Genomic DNA, 21,860 nt, shown 5'->3' on the forward strand with positions numbered 1-21,860 from the left:
TGATGCTTCTGAACTGTGGTGCTGAAGAAGACTCCTGAGAGTCCCTTGGACAGCAAGGAGATCCAACCAGTCAATCTTAAGGGAAATCAACCCTGAATACTCACTGGAAGGACTGATGCTGAAACTGAAGCTCCAGTATTTTGGTTACCTGAAGTGAACAGCTGACTCACTGGAAAAGGCCCTGATGCTGGGAAAGATTGAGGGCAAAAGGAGAAGAGGCCGTCAGAAGATCAGATGACTGGACCTCATCACTGAAGCAACAGACACGACCTTGGGCAAACTCTGGGGGATGGTGGGGGACAGGGAGGCCTGGCGTGCTCCAGTTCATGGGATCGTAAAGAGTCAGACATGCCTGGGTGACTGAACAAGAACAACAATCCAACAACTATGGCCCCTTATATATGTTTTCTTTCCACCCAGGCCCTTTCAAGGCAGCAAAAAGTTTAGAGTTTTCATAATGGCAGAAACTGAGACTGAACAGAGGAAAAGGAAGGGAGAATTAAGAGAGAGATTACTACAAAAGGAGCTAAGAGGACTACCAGCAAGAGGGCTCCAAATGGGATTTCCAGATTGTGTTAATGCACCAAGGGCAGCAGGCAACTGGAGCTACAGAGGGGAGAGCAAGAACCACAGGAAGGTCCAGGTTGAGCAGCAACAAATGGCCCCAATGGCCGTGGGGGAACTCACAGCTACCTCTGCAAGGCCATCAAATTCCGTGTGTTAAATCAGACATTCACTGATAACTGTCAATAACAATGCAGTAGTTTCTCCAATGAAGTTATGAGGTATACAATATGACATTTACCCATACAAAGCTTTGAAAAGATTCCTCACAGTCTGAACTTTAGCTTAACCCACTCTTTCCCAACCATCTACCCTCCTCTCTCCCTATACTCTAGCCAAAGTCAACCACCTGCAGTTCCCACACACCTTGTGCTCCCGGGGTCTCTGGACTTTGGTTTGTACAGTAAACCCCACCTCGTGTGTCTATCCTAAAATCTTTCCCATTCCTTAACCCTGTCCCCCGCAGAGTAATCTGATTCCCCAACCCTTTCACTGCTCAAACCACATAGCCTGCCCCTTCGCTGAAGCCCCATGGCTTTCTTTCCATACCTCCTACAGCACCTAGGCCTGCACCACCTAGAATCTCACACCAGTACCTCAGCTCCTCAAAAAGACCATCAGGTCTTGAGAGCAATGTCTGTAACTGATCATAACCTTTTTCAGCTCCAGCTCTGCCTGTTTCAGTATCCTGCACAGAGCAAGCACTGAACAAATAAACAAAACATTTTAACAAATTTTAAGAGCATGATTTTCCATTTATTTGACAAAGGAAATTACTAAGTATGCACACATACCTGCATCTGCCTGTGAATGGGGGCGGGGGAGGGGGTGTGGATGTGTGTGGGTGTAAGGAAAGAATACCAATACAAACAAATGAAATTTTTCAGCTGAGTATCTCAGAAGGATTGATAAAGAAGTCTTGAAGAGTATCTTTCAGTGATGTAAAGTCTAGAAAACAAATACTGAGAAAAGAGAAAACATCATTATGGCAGGCTATAATAAGGACCTAGGTTCGTCATATTCAAATGAAATTCCTCTTGCAGGCATGTAAGCAAATACAAACATCACCAATAACTGAAGAGCTTGGTCGCTCAATGGAAACAAGCACTTCCCTCTGGAGGAAGCCACTTTGAAGACAAGGAATGTAACATCTCTGAATGTACTAGATCACCACTCAGCACTCTACATGACTGAACACAATCTGAGAAATCCATCACCACAAATCACAACTTTAAAATTACAATAGGATATACCTTTCTCACCTGCTCCAGTATGCTTGCCTGAGAAATTCCATGGACAGAGAGCCTGGTGGCCTACAGTCCATGGGGTCGCAGAAGAGTTGCACACAACTTAGCAACTAAACAACAACAACAACATACTCTTTTCACATGGGATACACACCTATGAATCCTGAAGAGGATTCAGGATCTTACCAATGCAAATTTTTTTTTATGGGGGAAAAAGAAGAAAACCAAAGTTATAAAGTAGCAAATCTAACACTGATCTTCCAAACAGAAAGCAAGGGTAGATTCTGGAAACTACATGCCAGGAAATCTGTCATTCTCAATCACTTCTCAGCAAATCAATTCTGAACAACACTCCAGACTAATAACCGAATAGACAGTGGAAGCACTGGGAAAAGAGTGTGATAATCATTCATGAGCTCTCTAAGAACACACCACGCCTTCCTTTGTTTACTTTTTCTTTTGACAGCATTACTAAATTGGAAAATCAAAAATATTCTATCTCAAATTCAGTAGCGCTCAGCAAAATTTCTCATGAAGTCACTCTAGACAAACGATAGAGAAATGGGCAGAAACCTGGATTTTAGTCTGGGTATCATTACTTACTACCTTTGTGAATAAAAGCAATTCACTTAACCTCTGTGACCCTCAGGTCTCTCAACTGTAATAGAGATAACATCTATGCTCTCTCTGTCCCAGAGCTGTTTTAAGGACAACAAGTGCCCATATAGTCACAGATAGTGACTATAAGTACCTCTCTGAAAATCCAATGAAAGTGATATCTACCTTATCCCCAGAAAATGCATATTCACTCAAAATTAAGAGTACAATTCCAGAGGGTCTACGGACCCCTGAAGCCAGAGCTTGTTACTCAACTTTGTATACCCAGAGCCTACCATAGGGCTCTGGAATACACTAAGCACTCCGAAACTGATGAATGAACCTTTTAAAAAAGGACTGAAAAACTGGCATTTTCACTGTTAATTAATAACCATACATAAACAATATTAACTGACCCAACTGACTGGCAGGATAAACTGTATAATTTTTTTCTAGGTGGCTATCTGGCAACATGTAAAAACAACTGCCATGTATACCTTTGGATTCAGTAATTCTACTTCTAAGAATTTAACCTAATGAAAGAGACAGAGATGAAATAAAGTACCTATGTGCTAGTATAGACAAATGTATCATTATTTCTAACAGAAAAAAAAAGTGGGGGGAAGGAAGGAAAGAAAATAATGAGGAAACTGCCACTGGGAAATGGGGGGAAATTATAATATCCACTTACAGAAAACTAAATAAACACATTTTAAACAGTAATTAACAATCTAAGGTTAACAAGCTCAGAAGATGTTAAGAAAAGAAGATTAAAAACGAATTAACACATAACATTAAATGACCACGTGCTCAGAACAGTATCTGGCACATAATAAACATTATGTAAGTGCTCATTAAATACATTTTAAAAATCATACTATAACATGAACCCAATATTCAAAATCTTAAATAATGCAAATGATTGTAAAGATGCTGAGGAAAAAAGAAACTATTACTAGTATTCATATCCAGGTGATTTTTATACTCTTTACACTTCTCTGTAGTTGCTAAATTTTGTACGTTGATCCTATATCACTGTTAAAATTTAATATATATATATATATATACATACACACACACATTGTTTTAAAAACAAAAAAGACAGATTTCAATCTGAAGAAAACAATGTTAGTAATGGTTTGAATAAGAACTCATAGAAAGACAGCGCTTATCAAATTTTCAGTTAGTGTAAAGTTTAAAAAATTGCTAATACCATGAATTCAAAATATCTAGTCAAGATTCAATATAAGATTCAAATTGCCTGGTTGAGCTAAAACACTTCAGTTGAAACCAATAGGACAAAATATTGCATCGAGTTCCCAGACTTCCAATTAAACAAGGCAGATTAACCACAAGTGTCTTTTACCTTCGGAAACTCCATTAAAATGTCAATAAAGGAATAAAAAGAATGTAGGTGCACAAGGACAGAAAGGAAGACAGTGAGAAAAGATTTCAATAAATGCTGAGGAAATGGAAAACAAATGGAAGATGGCAATGACTAATAAGGCCGAGGAAACTGTAACCGAAGGGACGATAGGCCTGCTGCCATAGGACACAGGAGGCACTCTCAGGACTTGGGGGCACCACCGACGTGGAAAGGCAGAGGACAGACAGACAGGGCTGAACAGAGCTCAACTCTAACGCTGGGCTGCTTAGTTCTCATTCTCACTTTCCTACTCTTCACCTGTGAATCCTTAAACAAGTTTACTTCATCTCTGGGACCCAACTTCCTCGTCTGAAAAATAGGTATAATACACCTCTATAAGCTTATTTCAAGGATGAAAACAGACAAGATTGAGAATCACTGAATTAGAAATATACAAGAGTCTTAAAGAGTCCCTGGTATATCTCCATATCTGCAGTACTCACCATTTCACTCTAGAGAAGTAGAAGAAATACCAGTAAGATAAGTTAACCCCTCTGTTAACTTGGAATATTAAAGAAGAGAAAATTCAAGGGAAGATCAATAAAATAAACAGGAGGAAGGAACCATCAACTTTTCAACAATTAGATTTATATTAATTGTTCATTATACCACAAGGATTCTTGTAAGAGAGGGAATGGAGTGGTTGGTTACCTCCCCTGCTTAAGAATTATTATTCTAGTTCAGCACTGCTAGTTATTAGAGAAATGCAAATCAAAACTACAATGAGATATCAGCTCACACCACTCAGAATGGCTATCACCAAAAAATCCACAAACAACAAATGCTGGAGACGATGTAGAGAGAAGGGAATTCTCCTGCACTGTTGGTGGGGATGTAAGTTAGTAGAGCTACTATGGAGAGTAGTATGAAAGTTCCTTAAAAATCTAAAAATAGAGCTACCACATGACCCTGCAATCCCACTCCTGGGCATATAACCATAGAAAAACATGGTCCGAAAGGATATATGCACCCCAGTGTTCATCACAGCACTGCTTACAACAGCCAAGCCATGGAAGCGACCAGAATGTCTACTGACCGGGGAATGGACCAAGAAGACGTGGGACATATCTACAATGGGATATCACTCAGCCTTTAAGAAGAATGGAATAACGCCATTTGCAGCAACGTGGATGGACCTAGAGAGTCCATCTTGTATCTTACTGAGTGAAGTAAGCCAGACAGACAAAGAAATATCAAATGACATCCCTCGTATGTGGAATCTAAACAGAAATGTCACAAATGAACTTACCTACTAAACAGACAGAGACTCACAGGCTCAAAAACAAACTTACAGTTGCCAGCGGGGAGAGACAGTTAAGGACTTTGGGAAGGTCATGTACACACAGCTATATTTAAAATGGATGACTAATAAAGACCCATTATATAGCACATGGAACTCTTGCTCAATGTTACGTGCCAGCCTCGATGGGAGGGGTGTTTGGGAGAGAAGAGATACATGTATATGTATGGCTGAGTCCCTTTGCTGTTCACCTGAAACTACCACAACATTGTTAATTGGTTATACCCCAATAGAAAATAAAAACTTTAAAGTTAAACAAACAAACAAAAGTAACTATTCCATATCTAATGATCATAATGAACCAGTTATCATAAAGAACAGGTAGGCACAAACCAGGTGCCAGACAATTTATTAGAGCTCACTCGCTCAGTCGTGTCCGACTCTGCGAACCCATGGACAGTAGCCTGCACCAGGCTCCTCCGTCCATAGCATTTTCCAGGCAAGAGTCCTGGAGTGGGTTGCCACTTCCTTCTCCAATAACTTAACAGCTAAGGATGCAACAGTGAACAAGAATTAAATTGTCCTTGCCCCTGGGGAAGTAACTAAACCACCCTGCAGCTTGAGGATAAGTCAAATCCTATGCTATAGTCAATAAATTCAATTATTGTTTTATAATTGAATTTTATAATTTAGTCAATTAACATTTTGTAATTGCTAATACAAAATCAAGTTTGAAGTACAGACACACACTATGTGCTATTAGTATTCAAAACAATGACCTTTTCCTGAATGTAAACTTTTAGGAACTTTGATAAATGATGTATATGCATTATCTCATTTAAATCTGATGATTCTATCAAGTGAATATTTCCCTCATTTCAAAGATGAGGAAAGTAAGATTAAAGAGGCTGAATAATTTGTCCAGAACCATACAGATAGGCAGAGGCAGAGCTGAGATGCATCAAGTCTCTCTGACTCTAAAAAACATGTTCTTTCCACTCCATAAAAGCAAGACTCTAAGAGAGAGGTACCCTTGAAAATTATGGGGTGATGATTTCAAGTCTCACTCAAAGATACCCAATTTGAGTATGCCCTTTTCTTTCTAACTTTCTCTAAATGTTCTCAATGCAGCATTTTGTTAAGTGGTAGCATAAAAACTATTAAGGAAAGAAAAAACTAAGTTTTACATAAAATCTTGAAAGAGGGGTATCCTACATTAGACTCAAAACTACCATCTTCTCCTCTATGAATGCTTAGTCATGTCTGACTCTTGGCAACCCCATGGACTCCAGGCTCCTCCAACCCTTCCAGGCTCCTCCGTCCAGGCAAGAAGACGGGAGAGAGTTGCCATTTCCTACTCCAGGGCATCTTCAGACCCAGGGATCAAACCCGAGTCTCTTCTGTCTCCCTACACTAGCAGGCAGGTTCTTTACCACTGCACCACCGTCAGTTTCCTAAAATCATCTATTTAGTGACCTTCATTTTACAAAACACCACCAATCCATTTAGCCTGACAGAATCTACTAGTTTAAAAAAACAACAACTTACATTTGTGTGAATGCACACCTAAGTGTGTATCTGTATCTGTGTCTAGACAGTTTTTCCTAGTGTCACAGTATTTCCAAAATTGTGTTGTCTTACTTGAGGATGCCTTCAGAAGAACCTTTAAAAATCAAATACTTAAGGGATGAAAGATTAACAATATAAATACTTCTACAGTTCACACAGGGACAGAGGGCTCAAGTTTCAACAAGCATTAGCATGCTGCCGTATGCCTTAGGTAAATCGTTTCATCTCTGGGCCTCCCTAAGAGGAAATCAGATGTCACAATCTGTAAGGTCCATTCCACCTTTAAAATTCTATGATACAAGAACAACCAAGAAACCCCACAAAACACTTTTCAAAGCATGATCAACTTTACCTCTGAACAGGCAGAACAAGGATCTACAACTGAAAGAGAAGTCTAATTAGCATTTTCTATTGCGTCTGGACCATGTAACATGGCAGCTCCTTTAGTGGCATATCCATGCTGCAGTGCAGGGTTAACAGAACTCCAAGGAACTGCTGACTCTTAGGGAGTAACATCAGCCAGTTCTGATTCTTTTCATCAAAAAGTGTTTCGTCTGAAAGGAAAATAAATTCCGCTTCTACCGCCCATGAAAACCATCCCCTTCTATCTAAGTCATCTTTCCATCTCAGCCTCAAGAAACTAGTAAAATAAGATTAAGACAGCTGAAAGAGTAACTCTTCTTTAGTAAGTAAAAGTGAAGATTTCAAAAAGAGATGAAATCTGTTCATAGTAGCAACAAAGGACTCAGGGTTTTTGCCTCTTCTTTCTCTGGTTCCTTCTTAATAAATTAGACATGAGTATCAAATATGGGAGAGGAGAGAGTATGTGAATAAATGCAGTATTGAGGCTCTCAAAGACTACATATTCTAAGTTTCCTCCTTATTTCTGATTAAATAAATTACCTCATTAAATTAAAACAAGCCTCAGGGCATGTTTATAATAATTCATAAAGTTAGAGGCCATACCATTGTGGTTTAAATTTATAACTTAATTTTATAATTAAACCCCAAGGAATACTATAGAAAAAAAACGTAAATGTGTATACCTATTTTCAACAATAAGGAAAAACATCCTAAAAACAACAGAATTTAACAAATCAAAATTAAACATTACATTCAAAATATTATCTTTAAAATATCTCACTTCACACTCTCTTCCCAAAAGGCTAAAAATATCAGAGGGCCATTACTATTCATTTCATACATGTAGACAATAAAGTTAAAACTGGAGTAAACAACTTTACTAAAATCAATACAGTAAAAGAAACAGGATTAAAATTCAAAGCTTCTGATTATAAGATCCATGCTCTATTCAGACATCAAGACACCTAATCAAAGATAAAAATGTCCCAGGTAAAAATGTCCACCAGGTAAAAATGTCCATGCAGGAAATACCTGTTGGGACAAACTTCACAGAGAAAAATAAGAAGTATAAACACACTCTTGGGCACTGATCAAACAAATAATAAATAGCTACAGGGGATTTTTCCCCCTAATTTTAACAAGTCCTTGACTTAAAATTTTAAACCACACTAAACAGGTATTGAGAGGATAAAGCAATACAACACTGATAAATACATTGAGCCAATAGTACAAATTTGAATTTGAGACTTTACACATAATTTTTAAGTATCCATACAGCCCATTACATCTCTGTACCTCTGGACTCCATTAGGAATCTATGAAGGCTTTCTCCAAACACATTATGTCCAATCACTAAAGAATTTACTAGAAAACACCTTTCAGAAATAAATGTGCCAAGGAAATGTAATTTTATTAACAAGATCCATGAATATTTTATAAATATTCAAAACAAATCTTTGTTAGTTACTAATATACTTTTCTAAATATAATACACATAACTTAAAGATAAAAACATCTTTTAGAGTCTGGAGCAGTGGATCTCAAACGAGGGTGATTACTGAAGTTTAAAAATGTTTTTGATTGTCACAATTGGGAAGTGCTACTGGCATCTAGTGGGTAGAGGCCAGGAACTCTGCTAAGCGTCCCACCATGTACAAGACAACCCACCCCCACACCCCCACAACGAATCATCTGGACCCAACGCCAATAGTGCCAAAGTTGAGAAACCCTCGTCTACAATCTAACTTTTATCACGAGGACTATTAAGGTTTACGTACCTTTGAATTTAATATCCAGACCACTAAATTCCAATTCAACTCCTTGAAGTGCTTCTCCCAGAGTTTCATGGTAATGACTAATACTTTTTTTTGACCCCACACAGAATGGAAGTGAAAAGTACTTATATGTCTCTTGGCGATTATGGTAGGGCCCAACAGTATTCATCCATAAGACAACTTCCTCTTTATCCTGATACTGAAACAAACAAACCAAAAAAGCAAGTTAAGAATATGTTAAAAAAAAAATCGAATTCAAATTAAGGGAATATTTTGCTATTTATTCTAAACAAAAATGTACTATCTCAGTTTTGGAAGCTTTAAAATAAAATGCTGGAAGCTTGTTTCAAAATGATGATCAGTTTCTACACATTAAAAATGAAATTTGGTGAATTTTAAAATGATATATTCTGATTATGGTCTCAGGCAGATTCATGTTTTCCAGACTTTGTTTTATAGAAGATACTGTTTAAATAAATGCCAATAACCTATAAGAATATGTTTATACTTAATATTTACACTATCAAATAATGATAAACCTAGAACCGACATGATTCACCATGCTAATGTGGACAAAGGAGGAGGAAACAAAATCAGTAGTTTATCCAGGACCTTTGTTAATCACTGGAAACTCCAAAAATCTAATGTTGTCAGCAAGCACAAATAAAATTTCACCTTTTTCCCCCCCGCAATCACTGGTCAAAGGGAGGAAATGACCAAAAAGGAAGAGAAAGCCATACTATGAAACCTCCACAACTCACCCAAGTCATCATTCTATCTTTCCCTTTATCAGCCTCAAACACAGCTACTGTGTGCAAATGTTTCTGAATACACAATTATGGCTTTACCCATCGGTGAATACTTTATGTAGCTTAACTTGGGCTGTGGTCCAGTGACTTTGGGTAAGTGACTTCACCTTTCCAGGGTCTGACTGGGGAAACTGCTAAAGATTTCTAAGATCTTCTCAAGTTTAAAATTCCAATGATTCTATGAAGAGTAGTTACCTGAGTGATTTTAAAACTAATAATCCTAATTAGCAATATAAATGAAAGACAACATAAGATGCAGCTTGTTAACTAACAGTGCAGAACTTATATCACCAAACAATTATTTACTGAGTACCTACTTTGTGCCAATAATTGTATTCATAACTGAGACAGCTTTGAACAAGACACATTTCCTGCCCTACTAGAGCTTAGAGCCTAAACAAAAAGATCAACACTGAATGAGCAATTATAATCAGGCAGGGTGCTATGGAGCATATAAAAGAGAAACCTGTCCAACCAGGCCAAATACCAAACATTACTCCCAGTCCTCCATCTGATGGCTTCCCTCATAGCTCAGTTGGTAAAGAATCCGCCTGCAATGCAGGAGACCCCGGTTCGATTCCTGGGTCGGGAAGATCCCCTGGAGAAGGGATAGGCTACCTGCTCCAATATTCTTGGGCTTCCCTTGTGGCTCAGCTAATAAAGAATCTGCCCGCAACACAGAAGACCTGGGTTCGATCCCTGGGTTGGGAAGATTCCCTGGAGAAGGGAAAGGCAACCCACTCCAGTATTCTGGCCTGGAGAATTCCATGGACCTTACAGTCCATGCGGTCACAGAGTTGGACACAACTGAGCAACTTTCACTTCACTTTTCTATCAAAAATGAATAAACATTTCCCACCAAAGTCCAACATCTCCCAAACAAACTCATCCCACCCAAACGCAATCCCTCAAAACTTTTTCTAATGGTATTATCCTCTCAGACATGGAGACTCAATCCCCAAGACCCTACGCATTCCAAAAACCATTGACTTGTCTATTCTTATATGAAGCATCTGCCTCTTTTGATTCATACCACCATCAAAGTAGGACTTAGATCTAATTACCTTCAAACATAATGTCTCATTGTCCTAAGACATCATTGGGGCACCTCATCAAGGAAATAAAAAGCTGCCTGACTTTCTGAATGCATGATACATACGCCAAGCATAGTACTAGGTGTTAAGGCTATAAAGGTAAATCTTGCCCTATGATTGGTTCACAGTCCAAAGTGGAGCCAGAAAAGTAAATGATTAACAGTGAAGAAAGAAGTGTTACAATTAAGGTAAAAACAGTTATTGTAACAACAGTAAAAGAATGATTATTTTTGCTTTGGCACAGAAGGATTGGGATGAATAACAACATGGAAAATCACAAGCTGTTTCAAGTGAATCCAGAAAAACTGTACATAATCTTTATGTATGAAGAAACCAATCAAAGGTCTTAATGTACCCATAGATCCCCATTCATAACTACTCTTGTTACTTTAGGGGCTTGAAAAATATCCATATGATATCACCCTTCTGTCCAATGTTCAAGGTCTCACTGCACTAGTTAATCAAGGTATTCCTTTCTGCAGATATAGATACAGCATAACAAGTCTCAGAACAGTTCTCTAAACCAATCACTATCCACTGAACAGAGCTGGTATTATAATGGAATTGAAACCTGTTCACAGAGTAGAAACCTTTTGGCACAGTATCAGGTACACAAAAAATATTGAATAAATATGAAAAAACACCGAAGAAAGGCTGAAATGAAAGGTCATTAGCAACTTAGAAGCTTCAAGTATGTGCACTGAATGCAACAGTATCCTTTGAAAGAAGTAAGGAGAGGTAATCACATGTGTCCATTCAGGATTATAACCCTGAAAGAGAGGCACTATTCTTGTCATTAATCCTGCTGAGAGTCTGCAGAAATTTTATAAACCTTAACAACTTGTAAAAATAAACAGAACACCTTCTCCATAAATCCTAATACTCATATTCCTCTAAAAATAGACAAAAACTTGAACACTAACACTTGTTAAAATAGAGCATTCATTTATTTCATACACATTGAAATATAAGACTAAAATAATTTAAAGGTCACAGTGTCATAGTGTGTGTTAACTACACATTCTGAAGTCACTCATTTTAAATATTCATGAAACCTTAATGAGGTAGTAGAGTTCTGATGACACGATGCAAATTGTACTATAACAAAATGTGTACAATTCTGTAGCCTAGCGTTCCTTCTGGAAAGAGGACTGAAGCAGTGATTAGAGGGAAAAATACATATATATATATATATATATATATATATATATGACATATAGACATGGACACACATACACACATACACAGATTAGGATGCATATTAAGGTTAAAAATCTTTTACATTGCTCCTTATACAGACCACAGATTTCAAGAACTTAAAATGTTTACTTTTCATTATAGTTTTTGATTATCACTGAGAATAACTATTTCCAAGACAAGGTCAAGGGGAGAGTTCTTTTTCAAGAGAGAAAAATGTGTCTTAAAAGGTCTTGAATGAAATAAGAAAATACCAAAAGGAAGAAACGTTTTAAGGAGAAAAACCTTTCCTTCTGCTAAGCTGCTGGAAAAGTCCCTGGGCTCCCCAACTCGGTGGGTAGACAGGACTGGTAAGGCTCTCCCCTCCACCTGTGGAGGTCACAAGTGTGAGTCGCTCCGTCACATCCAACTCTTTGCAACCCCATGGACGGTAGCCCGCCAGGCTCCTCTGTCCATTTAATTCTCCAGGCCAAGAATACTGGAGTGAGTTGCCATTCCCTCCTGCAGGGGATATTCCCGATCCACGGATCAAAGCTGGGTCTCTGGCATCACAGGCAGATTCTTTACGGTCTGAGATACCAGTGGTGCAGCCAAAAGGCTAGTCTAATTCGCTTTCAAAACATCCCATGCCTTAGCAAGCTCTTTATAAATACTTTCCTCGGAAAAACTGAGTTGCCAAAGAGCAAGATGGAATTTAATAACTTACCTGCAGGGTCTAATCAGAAGAAGGGGAGAGAAAAAGTAAAGCATAGCAGTGGATCAGAGGATCCCTGGACATGGGGGTGGTTCCTTCCATGAGGCTTCTTATTAAGGACATACCATGAGCTGGGCACAGTTCTAAGGTCTTTATATATATAAACATTTAATCTCTCAAAGCTTTATAAGACAGCTCCTATGCTTTCCCCGTTTTACAGATTCGAAAAAACTAAAAAGAGATGTTACCTAATTTGTCCAAGATCATTCTAATTTGCATCACATTTATAAATTTAGGACTACCCTTTTGCTAATCCCTAATCAGCTTCATTAACTGAAGAGCAAAAACTAAATAAAGGAATTTGGGAAAAGTACAGTTGTACAAAGCACCTAAGGAAATGCTAAACACTGAACAACTTTTCCATTTGAGCCTTTATTTTGCCCAACAGGAAAAAAAAAAACCTTCCTAAGAAGTTCCTTGTGCTCTAATTGCAAAAGTAATGACCTTTGTTCTCAAGAAGTCACCAATGTTGGGTCTCTCATTTAAATACGGTTTATGTGCTGGGAAAGTGCAGGTACAGAAGTTTCCCTCCTTGATAGACATGGTGAATTACCTTTTCTCAGGAAGAACACTTCAGGATATAATGTTACTGACGATCTCATGTAAAATCCGAATAAATCAGAATTTATGTAGACAGGCGAAGAACTGAAGACTCAGACTAAGTTCCCAAATGCCATTACTTTTATGAGATGAGGGAAAAGATATATGCTTACTTTATTTATTTATTTTTTAATATGCTTACTTTAAAACACATATCTGAGAAAGCAAAATCCAGTTCTGAAATGTTTCAAAAATCAGTTTCAATGCCTTTCAGTTATTTAAAACACATACATCAGAATGCGAATACAAACAAATTATTAGTGTATTTTTGGATAACCTCTTGAGATAACTGCTCTCTCTCAAAATAACTCTATTCCTAAATAAACTTTTAGTCTACCATAGAGTACAGCTGAAAATAGGACAATGAATTCTGGCACTTCCTAAAACTAGATCTATATTAAAACACTCACAAATTCACTTGTAGTAAACAGTTTATCCTCTTTATAAATCTTCACATATGTTTTAAGAGTTCCATACTCCCAACAGAGATAAAGACTAAAGGCTGCCATTTGTCTAAGCAAACAAAACATCTTTTTTTTAACCCAGTAGTGTAATAGTGCTTATGGCAGATGTTGAGAATAGGCTATCCTAAGCACAGAGCGGGTCCTTCCAACATTACCTATACGAGGTAAAATTGGCCACAAAGAAATGGAATTGTAACCTAGTAGGACCCCTAAAACACAACAGGCATCCCCAAGACCACACATCTTAAATGAACAATGGTCTGCGTTAAGCAACAGGGTTATCAAACTGCAACCTTAAATATTCTTACCCCTGGCAGCTCCCCAATTACTCAAGTCACTCAACAAGCACTGATTAAATACCACTTGTTGTGCCAAGCACAGAGCCTGGTATATAACAGACCCAGAAAAAATTTTTTTGATTTTGTGACCTTGAGGAAACACAGCCCAAAATAAGTCAAGACTTCAGTGTAAATGATAAAATGCTTTTAAGATTCCTGTGCCATCGATTGTTGATTTTTTGATGCTGATATTTTTACATAGTATTACTATGGAAATGGCTGGATGGCATCACTGACTCAATGGACGTGAGTCTGAGTGAACTCCGGGAGTTGGTCCATGGACAGGGAGGCCTGGTATGCTGCGATTCATGGGGTCGCAGAGTCGGACACAACTGAGTGACTGAACTAACTATGGAAATTATATGTACAAGACAGGTGGAAAAATACAAGGACTAGAAATCATGTAGCTCAGACTCTTCCTGTGGCCCTGGGCCAGCCACTGGGCCTCTTCAGGTCATTAGGAAAATGAGTCTTGAATTCAACGGTCCTAACTCTTTCCAGTTCTAAAATTCTATTCTCTATTTGCAATCTTTCTAACGAGTCCTCTGGAATCTTAGGAGACATGATAATCTAACTCTAGTTGTTTCCAAGTGCTCCAACTTTCAGAAATCCAAATAAGCATGAGCCATACCCTATACAGCTTTCACTCTTAAGTGTTCTTTTTATGACTCTTCAATCATGTATCAAGAACCTGTCTTTCATGAAAGTGTTCTTTAATTTTTACTTAAGAGTATGTTCTGTAATTTAAAAACTGAAAGGAACTCATTTTATATATTCTGCATGTGTATATATTCTAGAAGCCAGCAGTATGTTTCCTTCCCATTATTCTTCTGAGAATATTAAGAGCATTGGACAAATAAGCACATAAAAAAATACCGCACAACTCAAATGGTCAGCTGAATCCTAATCCAGTAGGTAAAGTAAGAGAAATCAAGAGCTTTGAGGAACTGCATTAAGTAAGTAGTTGCTCCTTCTTAGCATCAGTTACATAATTTGTGGCGCCAAGCACAAAATAAATATGCAAGGCTCCTTTCTAAACAAGCATTAAGAATTTAGAATGGTGACAGCGCAGCATTCAGCTAAGCAGTCTTTATGTCTTGCACACACCAAGTGGCTGCATGGGTCACACGCTCATTTCTTTAACACTAAACCAACCTCACTAAAACAACCTCAGTAACAATTCCCTATGAAACCAGGCTTACCCAAACATTTCCTTTAAGCACTTAAAAGTATTATCAATACAGAAAATTACTCAATTTGATATCAAGTATTTTACTGCCCTATTTTTTAAGGATAAAAGGCTGTAGAGCATATCCTATGAGCATGTAGCAGACTATTAATTCAGTTTGCCTAAGTTCAAATCCTACCTCTACCTGTACTAGCTGTGCAGCCTCAAGCAAGTAACTACTTTGCCGTCCCATTTTCTCATCTATACAGAGGACATAATCCCATTTATTTCACAAGATTATCAATCCGTGTTTAAAATACAAGTTAATACATATTAAGTACTTAGGACAGTACCTACCACATATTACTACAAAAGCTTAGCTATTATTTCTATCTGGAAACTGTCTTCACAGAAAGTTAATCTAAAGGGCAAACTTTAACTTTTAGGTGCTTTTTTGGTTAACAATCCAATTTCACAAGTATTTATTAAACACTTACTCAGTAACCTTCCCTTGACAATTTTTCTCTCCCTTCAGTATCATTCTGTCTTCATTAGCTACTTCTGCCTTCTTCGTAGGAAAAAAAATCACTTGACCATAGCCTTTTCAGTATTATTATCGGTTTGAGGTGAATGCCTAGTTTTCAAAAATATTTTCAAGAAACTTTTAAGAAGTAAAATATCTTGGCTAATAGCCAAAAAATATATAATTATAAATATATAATATATATATAATATATAAAAATATATAAATTTTTTTACATATATCTTCATGCTATTTTTCCTATAATTTTTAAATACCTAAATTTTTAAAATAGGTATTAACAAGCGAGAGCAGTTCAATGTAAACATGACTGAAATAAAAGTCAAAATTTTTTTGTCCGATAATTTTCTCAAACATGACATAGTCTCTCAAAAACCTTTTATCAAGTATTTTATATTCAATTTCTGGCTTTAAAATATTAAACGTTCCTGCCATAAAATTTCAGTTAAATTGGCATTTACATTTTAAATCTGTAAATTAATCTAATATTTTTATTCGCATCCAACTTGTAACATTTTAATTAATATGTTCTTTTCCCGATTACAGTAGTTTATATAAAACACAATATAAAAAGGAGTTTCCTTGATGGCTCAGTTGGTAAAGAATCTGCCTGCAATGCAGGAGACCCCAGCTCCATTTCTGGGTTGGGAAGATCCCCTGGAGAAGGGATAGGCTACCCACTCCAGTATTCTTGGGCTTCCTTTATGGCTCAGCTGGTAAAGAATCCACCTGCAATGCAGGAAACCTGGGTTCGATCCCTGGGTTGGGAAGATCCCCTGAAGAAGGGAAAGGCTACGCACTTCAGTATTCTGTCCTGGAGAATTCCATGGACCATACAATTTCCACGGGGTTGCAGAGAGTCGGACAAGATTGAGCGACTTTCACTTTCACTATAAAAAAGTAAACTACTCTTAAGCTTATATGCCTGTACGGTGGAACTAAAGAGACAATTCCGAGTTTTACATGGTAACTTTTCCAAAGTGCTCAAAAAAAAACTGGAAAAATATTAGTACTTATTGGCCAAAAAAATGTCCATTGGAAATGAACTCTTCTTACTCTTTGAGACAAGTTTTTAAACTATTTAACCTGCGAATAAAACTATCTTATGGCGAAAAGTCACAAATACAGTACAAAAACGTCACCGGCTCAGGACTTAAAAAATACACAGATAAGAAGTTGCTGTGACTGAAGTTGCTGCACCTCAAAGTTTAGAACTTGTGTTAACTAAACGAAGAGCCCAGATAACCTACAGACTTCTCTGGCCGCTTCATTTCCTCACTTGTCAGAAATGACTGAAGACTTTCAGATTTAGTACTGCACAACCTCTCATGCAAAGTCGTATCATTAACGGGTTAAGGTCTAAAAACACTGACTACTCACACTCACCCTCTAATTTACATGACTTTACTGCTCTGCTCACACCTACCATTCAGAAAGTCACTGAATTACATTCCTAAGTGAAAGTCACAAGAGGAGTCGTTAACATCCAAGCTTTGATGTGGAAAATGCCAATTAAACAAACAGTCCATCAATTTTAGGCTAAATGCAAAACGGACTGTTCCCAGCAAGACAAGAGGCTTGGCAACTTAAGACCCCGCACAATGAGAAGCTGCCCTAGAGACCACTGGGACGCGAGGCTCATCTCGGGGCCAGAAGAGGTGAAGAGAAAGTTACAAGGCCTCTAAGGCGGATGCGGGTGGCTGAGGGCCTGTACACGTGTAAAGTGCTCTTCACCTCAAGTTTATCAAGGTTGTCCCCACGCCAGGGTTAGATTCCGGTTTGGGCAGGAGAGGGAAATAAAGGCCGGTGAGCACCATTAAGTGGTGGATATTTCCTGGTTAGTGTATGACGAGTGTGCATCCATCTTCCGCCGTGTCGTAGCCCCCCCAGTAGCACGGCCGCAGCTCCCTTCCCTGGGGGACACCAGCCCTGAGACTGGCTGCCTGCGGCCCCCAATGCCGCGGGCAAGTGAGCCCCGACCCTCAGACTCCGCTTCTTTCTCGGTTCCCGGGGCCCCTGGACCCAGAGGTTCGGCGCCATTTAGGTCCGGGTTGGGGAAAGGAGGCCCAGGCACTCGAGAGTGGAGTCCTGTCCCGGGAACACACGGAAATGCCTCCTCCCCGCTCCCGGGGTTCTGCTCCGCCAGGCCCAACCGGAAGGCGGCCGCGGGGCTCGGCCCGGCAGCCGGGCCGTCCAGGCCGCGCCGGGCCTGCCGAGGCGGCGGGCCGCGGGGAACGGGCGGAGGCGGCCGCGCCGGCAGGGAGCGCTTCTTCTCACCGTGTGCTCGTGCTCGTCCGCCCGGGCCCGGGGCAGCAGCAGCAGCAACAGCGCGGCGGCCGCCGCCACGCCGGGAGCGCCCGGCAGCGGCCTCATCCTCCGCGCTCCCACCGGCCCGGCGCCGGCCCACCGACTCCTCCTCCGCCGCCGCCTCCGCCGCGGCCGATTCGCATCCACGGGGCGCGGACAGACGCACGGGGCCCGGGCCCAGCCGCTGGCTCCTCCGCGCCGCCGCCGTCACCGCCCGCTCCGGAGCCTCCCCCGCCCCCCGCGCCTCCCTGCCTCTTCCTCTGACTCAGCCACGTCATCCGGCCACCCCGGCACACGCCGGAAGTGCCTCGCGACGCGGGGCCGCAACCGCCGCCGGCCGCCCCGCCCGGGAGGCGCGAGGCCGTGGCCGCTGAGGGCCGCCCGAGGGTCCGGCCGGGCCGCCCGCCGGCTCCCAAGGTCGGCGGCACGCGTACTGGCCCCGGCCTCGCGCCCCTCGCGGCTGCCTGGCCCTCAGCGCAGGGCCGAAGCCGCCTCCGTTCGAGCTGTGCGACCTGGGTCAAAACGCTTAACTGTACCTGGCCTCATTTTCCTCGGCTGTGAAGCGGGGTAATAGTATGAGCTGCCCCATCTCGGTTGCGAGGATCAGACCAAATAACCCTCACCGGAGTTCGGCTCCCGCCGAGAATGAATCACCAGCTCCATAATCGTCATTAAGGGAGGTTGCTATACTGGTGCCGGGTTGGATGAGTGTCATAAAATCCCTGAGTATTTATTGAACCTCTACTATTAAATCTTTTTAAAATTCTTGTTGGTTTATTTGTTGAATCTCCTGTCCACAGATAGAAACACCTCTTAGAATCTAAGCTTCTTTCCTAAGCAGAGATCCTGTTCACTGACATGTACTAGAACAGTGTCAGGCCCATTGTGGAAACTCAAAAGTTATTTGTCAAATATATAAACATCTGGACCCTGGAGTCGAGTTGTCTCAGCCATCAGCAGTCAACAAGTACTTATCTAAAGAATTTATTTTTCTCTCCCCTCCTAGTAACAGCCAGTCGTCTACACCTCACTCACCATGTATTGCAACAACCTCTTAACAGAATTCTTATTACCGGTTTCCTTACCTATTTATCCTCCCCAACAGGTACCAGAGTGATTCTTCTATGAAGAAAGCTGACTATATCACTGCCTTGCTTAAAATACTCCTGGTGTATTGTCTACATAAATCAAGAAATCACAGCTAATGTTTTCATCTGCCAGGCACTATTCAGAGCATTTCACATGTATTGACTCAATCCTTAGGCAACAGGTACTGTATGTTCATTCTACAGAAATGGTAACAGAAGCACAAAAAGGTTAAGTGGTTACTGAAGGACTTGATCCAAGCATCTGGCTTCAGAATCAGTCTTTTGTTTTTAATATTTATCTGTATTTATTTATTATTTGGCTGTATTCGGTCTTCATTGCGGCACTTGGGTTTTTTATTTGCTGCATATGAACACTTAGTTGTGGCACGTGGGATTTAGTTCCCCCACCAGGGATCAAACCTGGGCCCCCTGCATTGGGAGTGTGGAGTCTTAGCCACTGAACCACCAAGAAAGCCCCAGAATCAGTATTTCTTACTACTAATGGACCGCCATCCATACAATCATTTTAAGAAATGAAGTAGACTTGTATATGCTGGCATGGAATGATAGCCAAGAGACAATTTTAAGTGAAAAAATTTATAAGTATAGACTGTAATTCCATTTTGAATGATATTAGTCTAACCACAGAAAATAATCTGAAAGATTATGACTCAAACCATTAACAGTGTACGTGACTGCCAATATTTGAGTGTTTTATACAATGGGTATGTGCTACATGTGTAATTAGAAAAAAATTCCTTCCTAAAGGATAATCGCATTAGCATGCAACTGCAGAATCAGTTCCCAATTTATCTCCTCAACTTTACCTCCCACTGATCTCTGCTCAGGCTACATCCCTATATTTCCCAAATACACCAGATTCTTTTATACCTCTGTACCTTTGCTCTTGTTTTTCTAATTTTTATTGGAGTATAATTGATTTACATGTTATATTAGTTTTTGCTGCACAGCAAAGTGAATCGGTTGTATATACACATTCATCCACTCTTTTTTAGATTCTTCAATGTTCCCTTTGCCTAGAATGGAAATGAATGGACAACCTTTGTTTACTCATTTTCCTGGCCTAAATGAATGACCTCTTCAGTGAAACCTTGCATGATGCCCTCAGGAAGTTAAGTATCCCTTCTTCAGGATTCCAGCTGCATTTATGTCATAATTACCATAGTCTCATTTCCTCTTCTGTACTGCATTCTGACCCTTTTTGATGGCAGCCACTACCTTTTTGACCCTTTTTGATGGCAGCTGTTGGGACAGTGCTTGTCACATCATAGACATTCAATAACTATTTACTGAAGACATTCATAAGTGAAAAGTCAAATAGCATAGAAGGATTTAAAGAACACTTTCCAAATAGTCTAAGAGGCATCACAAAGGCAGTACGTGATTAATTGCTGAATGAATCATACACCAGTAATTGCAATAGAAGTCAGAGGAGGCGTCTTATCCATCTTTGCATATCCTTCAGAGCACCTAGCACTGCGACTTGCTCATAGTGTAAGCTCAGTGAATGCTCCGTGAATGAATAATCACAGCTCTTGAATCAAGTGATGATGGGCAATTGAAGAATAAGCAGTGTAAGTGCTGAATTAAGATGGATGAGTAGTTTCTTGCTTAACATCCATCACCAGCCTCCGCTGATTTGAGGCACTAAGCATTTGCTCCGTACTGTTAGGAGCACTAGGTTGGCAATTGCTTGCGGGTGGGGAGAACACAGGGCTTCCCTGGTTGCTCAGACTGTAAAAAATCTGCCCAATAATGCGGGAGACTCAGGTTCAATCTCTGGGTCAGGAAGATCCCCTGGAGAAGAAAATGGCAGCCCACTCCAATATTCTTGCTTGGAGAATTCCATGGACAGAGGACCCTGGCGGGCTACAGTCCATGGGGGTCACAAAGAGTCGGACACAACTGAGTAAGGGAGGACACAAGAAAAAGTATTCATTTGGGGAGTGTAGACTTAGAACTAGGAAACTTCACACACATAACAGACAACAGGCATAGCAGTGTACAAAAAAGGAATCGCACAAAATGTGACCAACAGTGCAAATGTGCAAAAGGCAATATGAACAATGAGCAAGAAGAGAAAAGCAGACCCTGTTTTGGTGGCATATTTGGGAAAGTTTAATGAGGGAAAGAGCATATAGGGCCATTAATGCAAGGAATATTTATTGAACAACTGTTATGTGCCAGGAACTCTGGTACGTGCAAGGAAATGATAAATAGCTTTAGGTGATTAAAAGTCTGATAACGAGTCGGCTTGGGAAGAAAGAATAGGAGATAAAGTAACTAGAGGAAAAGGAATATGGCTTCAAAGATTCTTGGAGCCTGATGACCTCAAGGCTCAAAAATCAGTACTGGGCTTCCCCGGTGGTCCAGTGGTTAAGAGTGCAATGCAATGGACACCAGTTCGATCCCTGGTCTAGGAAGATCCCACATGCCACGGGGCAGCTAAGCCCACGCACCATGTAATTATCAAGCCTGCGCTCTGGAGCCTGCAGCTACTGAAGCCATGTGCCTGGAGCCTGTGCTCTCCAACAAGAGAAGCCGCCGCAATGAGTGAGTCCACACACAATAACTAGAGAGTATCCCCCACTCTCCACAGCTAGAAGAGGCCCATGCAGAGCAACAGAGACCAAAACAAAGCACAGCAAAATATATAAGTAAATATATTTTTAAAAAAATCATTAGTACTCAAGGGCAC

General features: G+C 40.1%; 1 protein-coding gene across 2 annotated transcripts in view; it reads right to left on the minus strand.

Moving 5' to 3' along the window:
• Positions 1–18,473, minus strand: part of TM9SF3 (transmembrane 9 superfamily member 3) — a 62,205-nt gene extending 43,732 nt beyond the window's left edge. For both annotated transcript variants that reach the window (XR_011252236.1, XM_069568183.1), the window contains exons 1-2: positions 18,024–18,473; positions 8,785–8,980 (exon numbers count right to left, since the gene is read on the minus strand). Coding sequence is in view for 1 of the 2 variants with exons in the window: in XM_069568183.1 (XP_069424284.1) it covers positions 8,785–8,980; positions 18,024–18,119 (292 nt within the window). In the remaining variant the exon portion in view is untranslated. The remainder of the gene's footprint in view (positions 1–8,784; positions 8,981–18,023) is intronic.
• Between the last annotated feature and the right edge of the window lie 3,387 nt (positions 18,474–21,860).

The sequence above is a fragment of the Ovis canadensis genome, chromosome 22 (genome assembly GCF_042477335.2).
Source record: "Ovis canadensis isolate MfBH-ARS-UI-01 breed Bighorn chromosome 22, ARS-UI_OviCan_v2, whole genome shotgun sequence".
Taxonomy (NCBI): domain Eukaryota; kingdom Metazoa; phylum Chordata; class Mammalia; order Artiodactyla; family Bovidae; genus Ovis; species Ovis canadensis.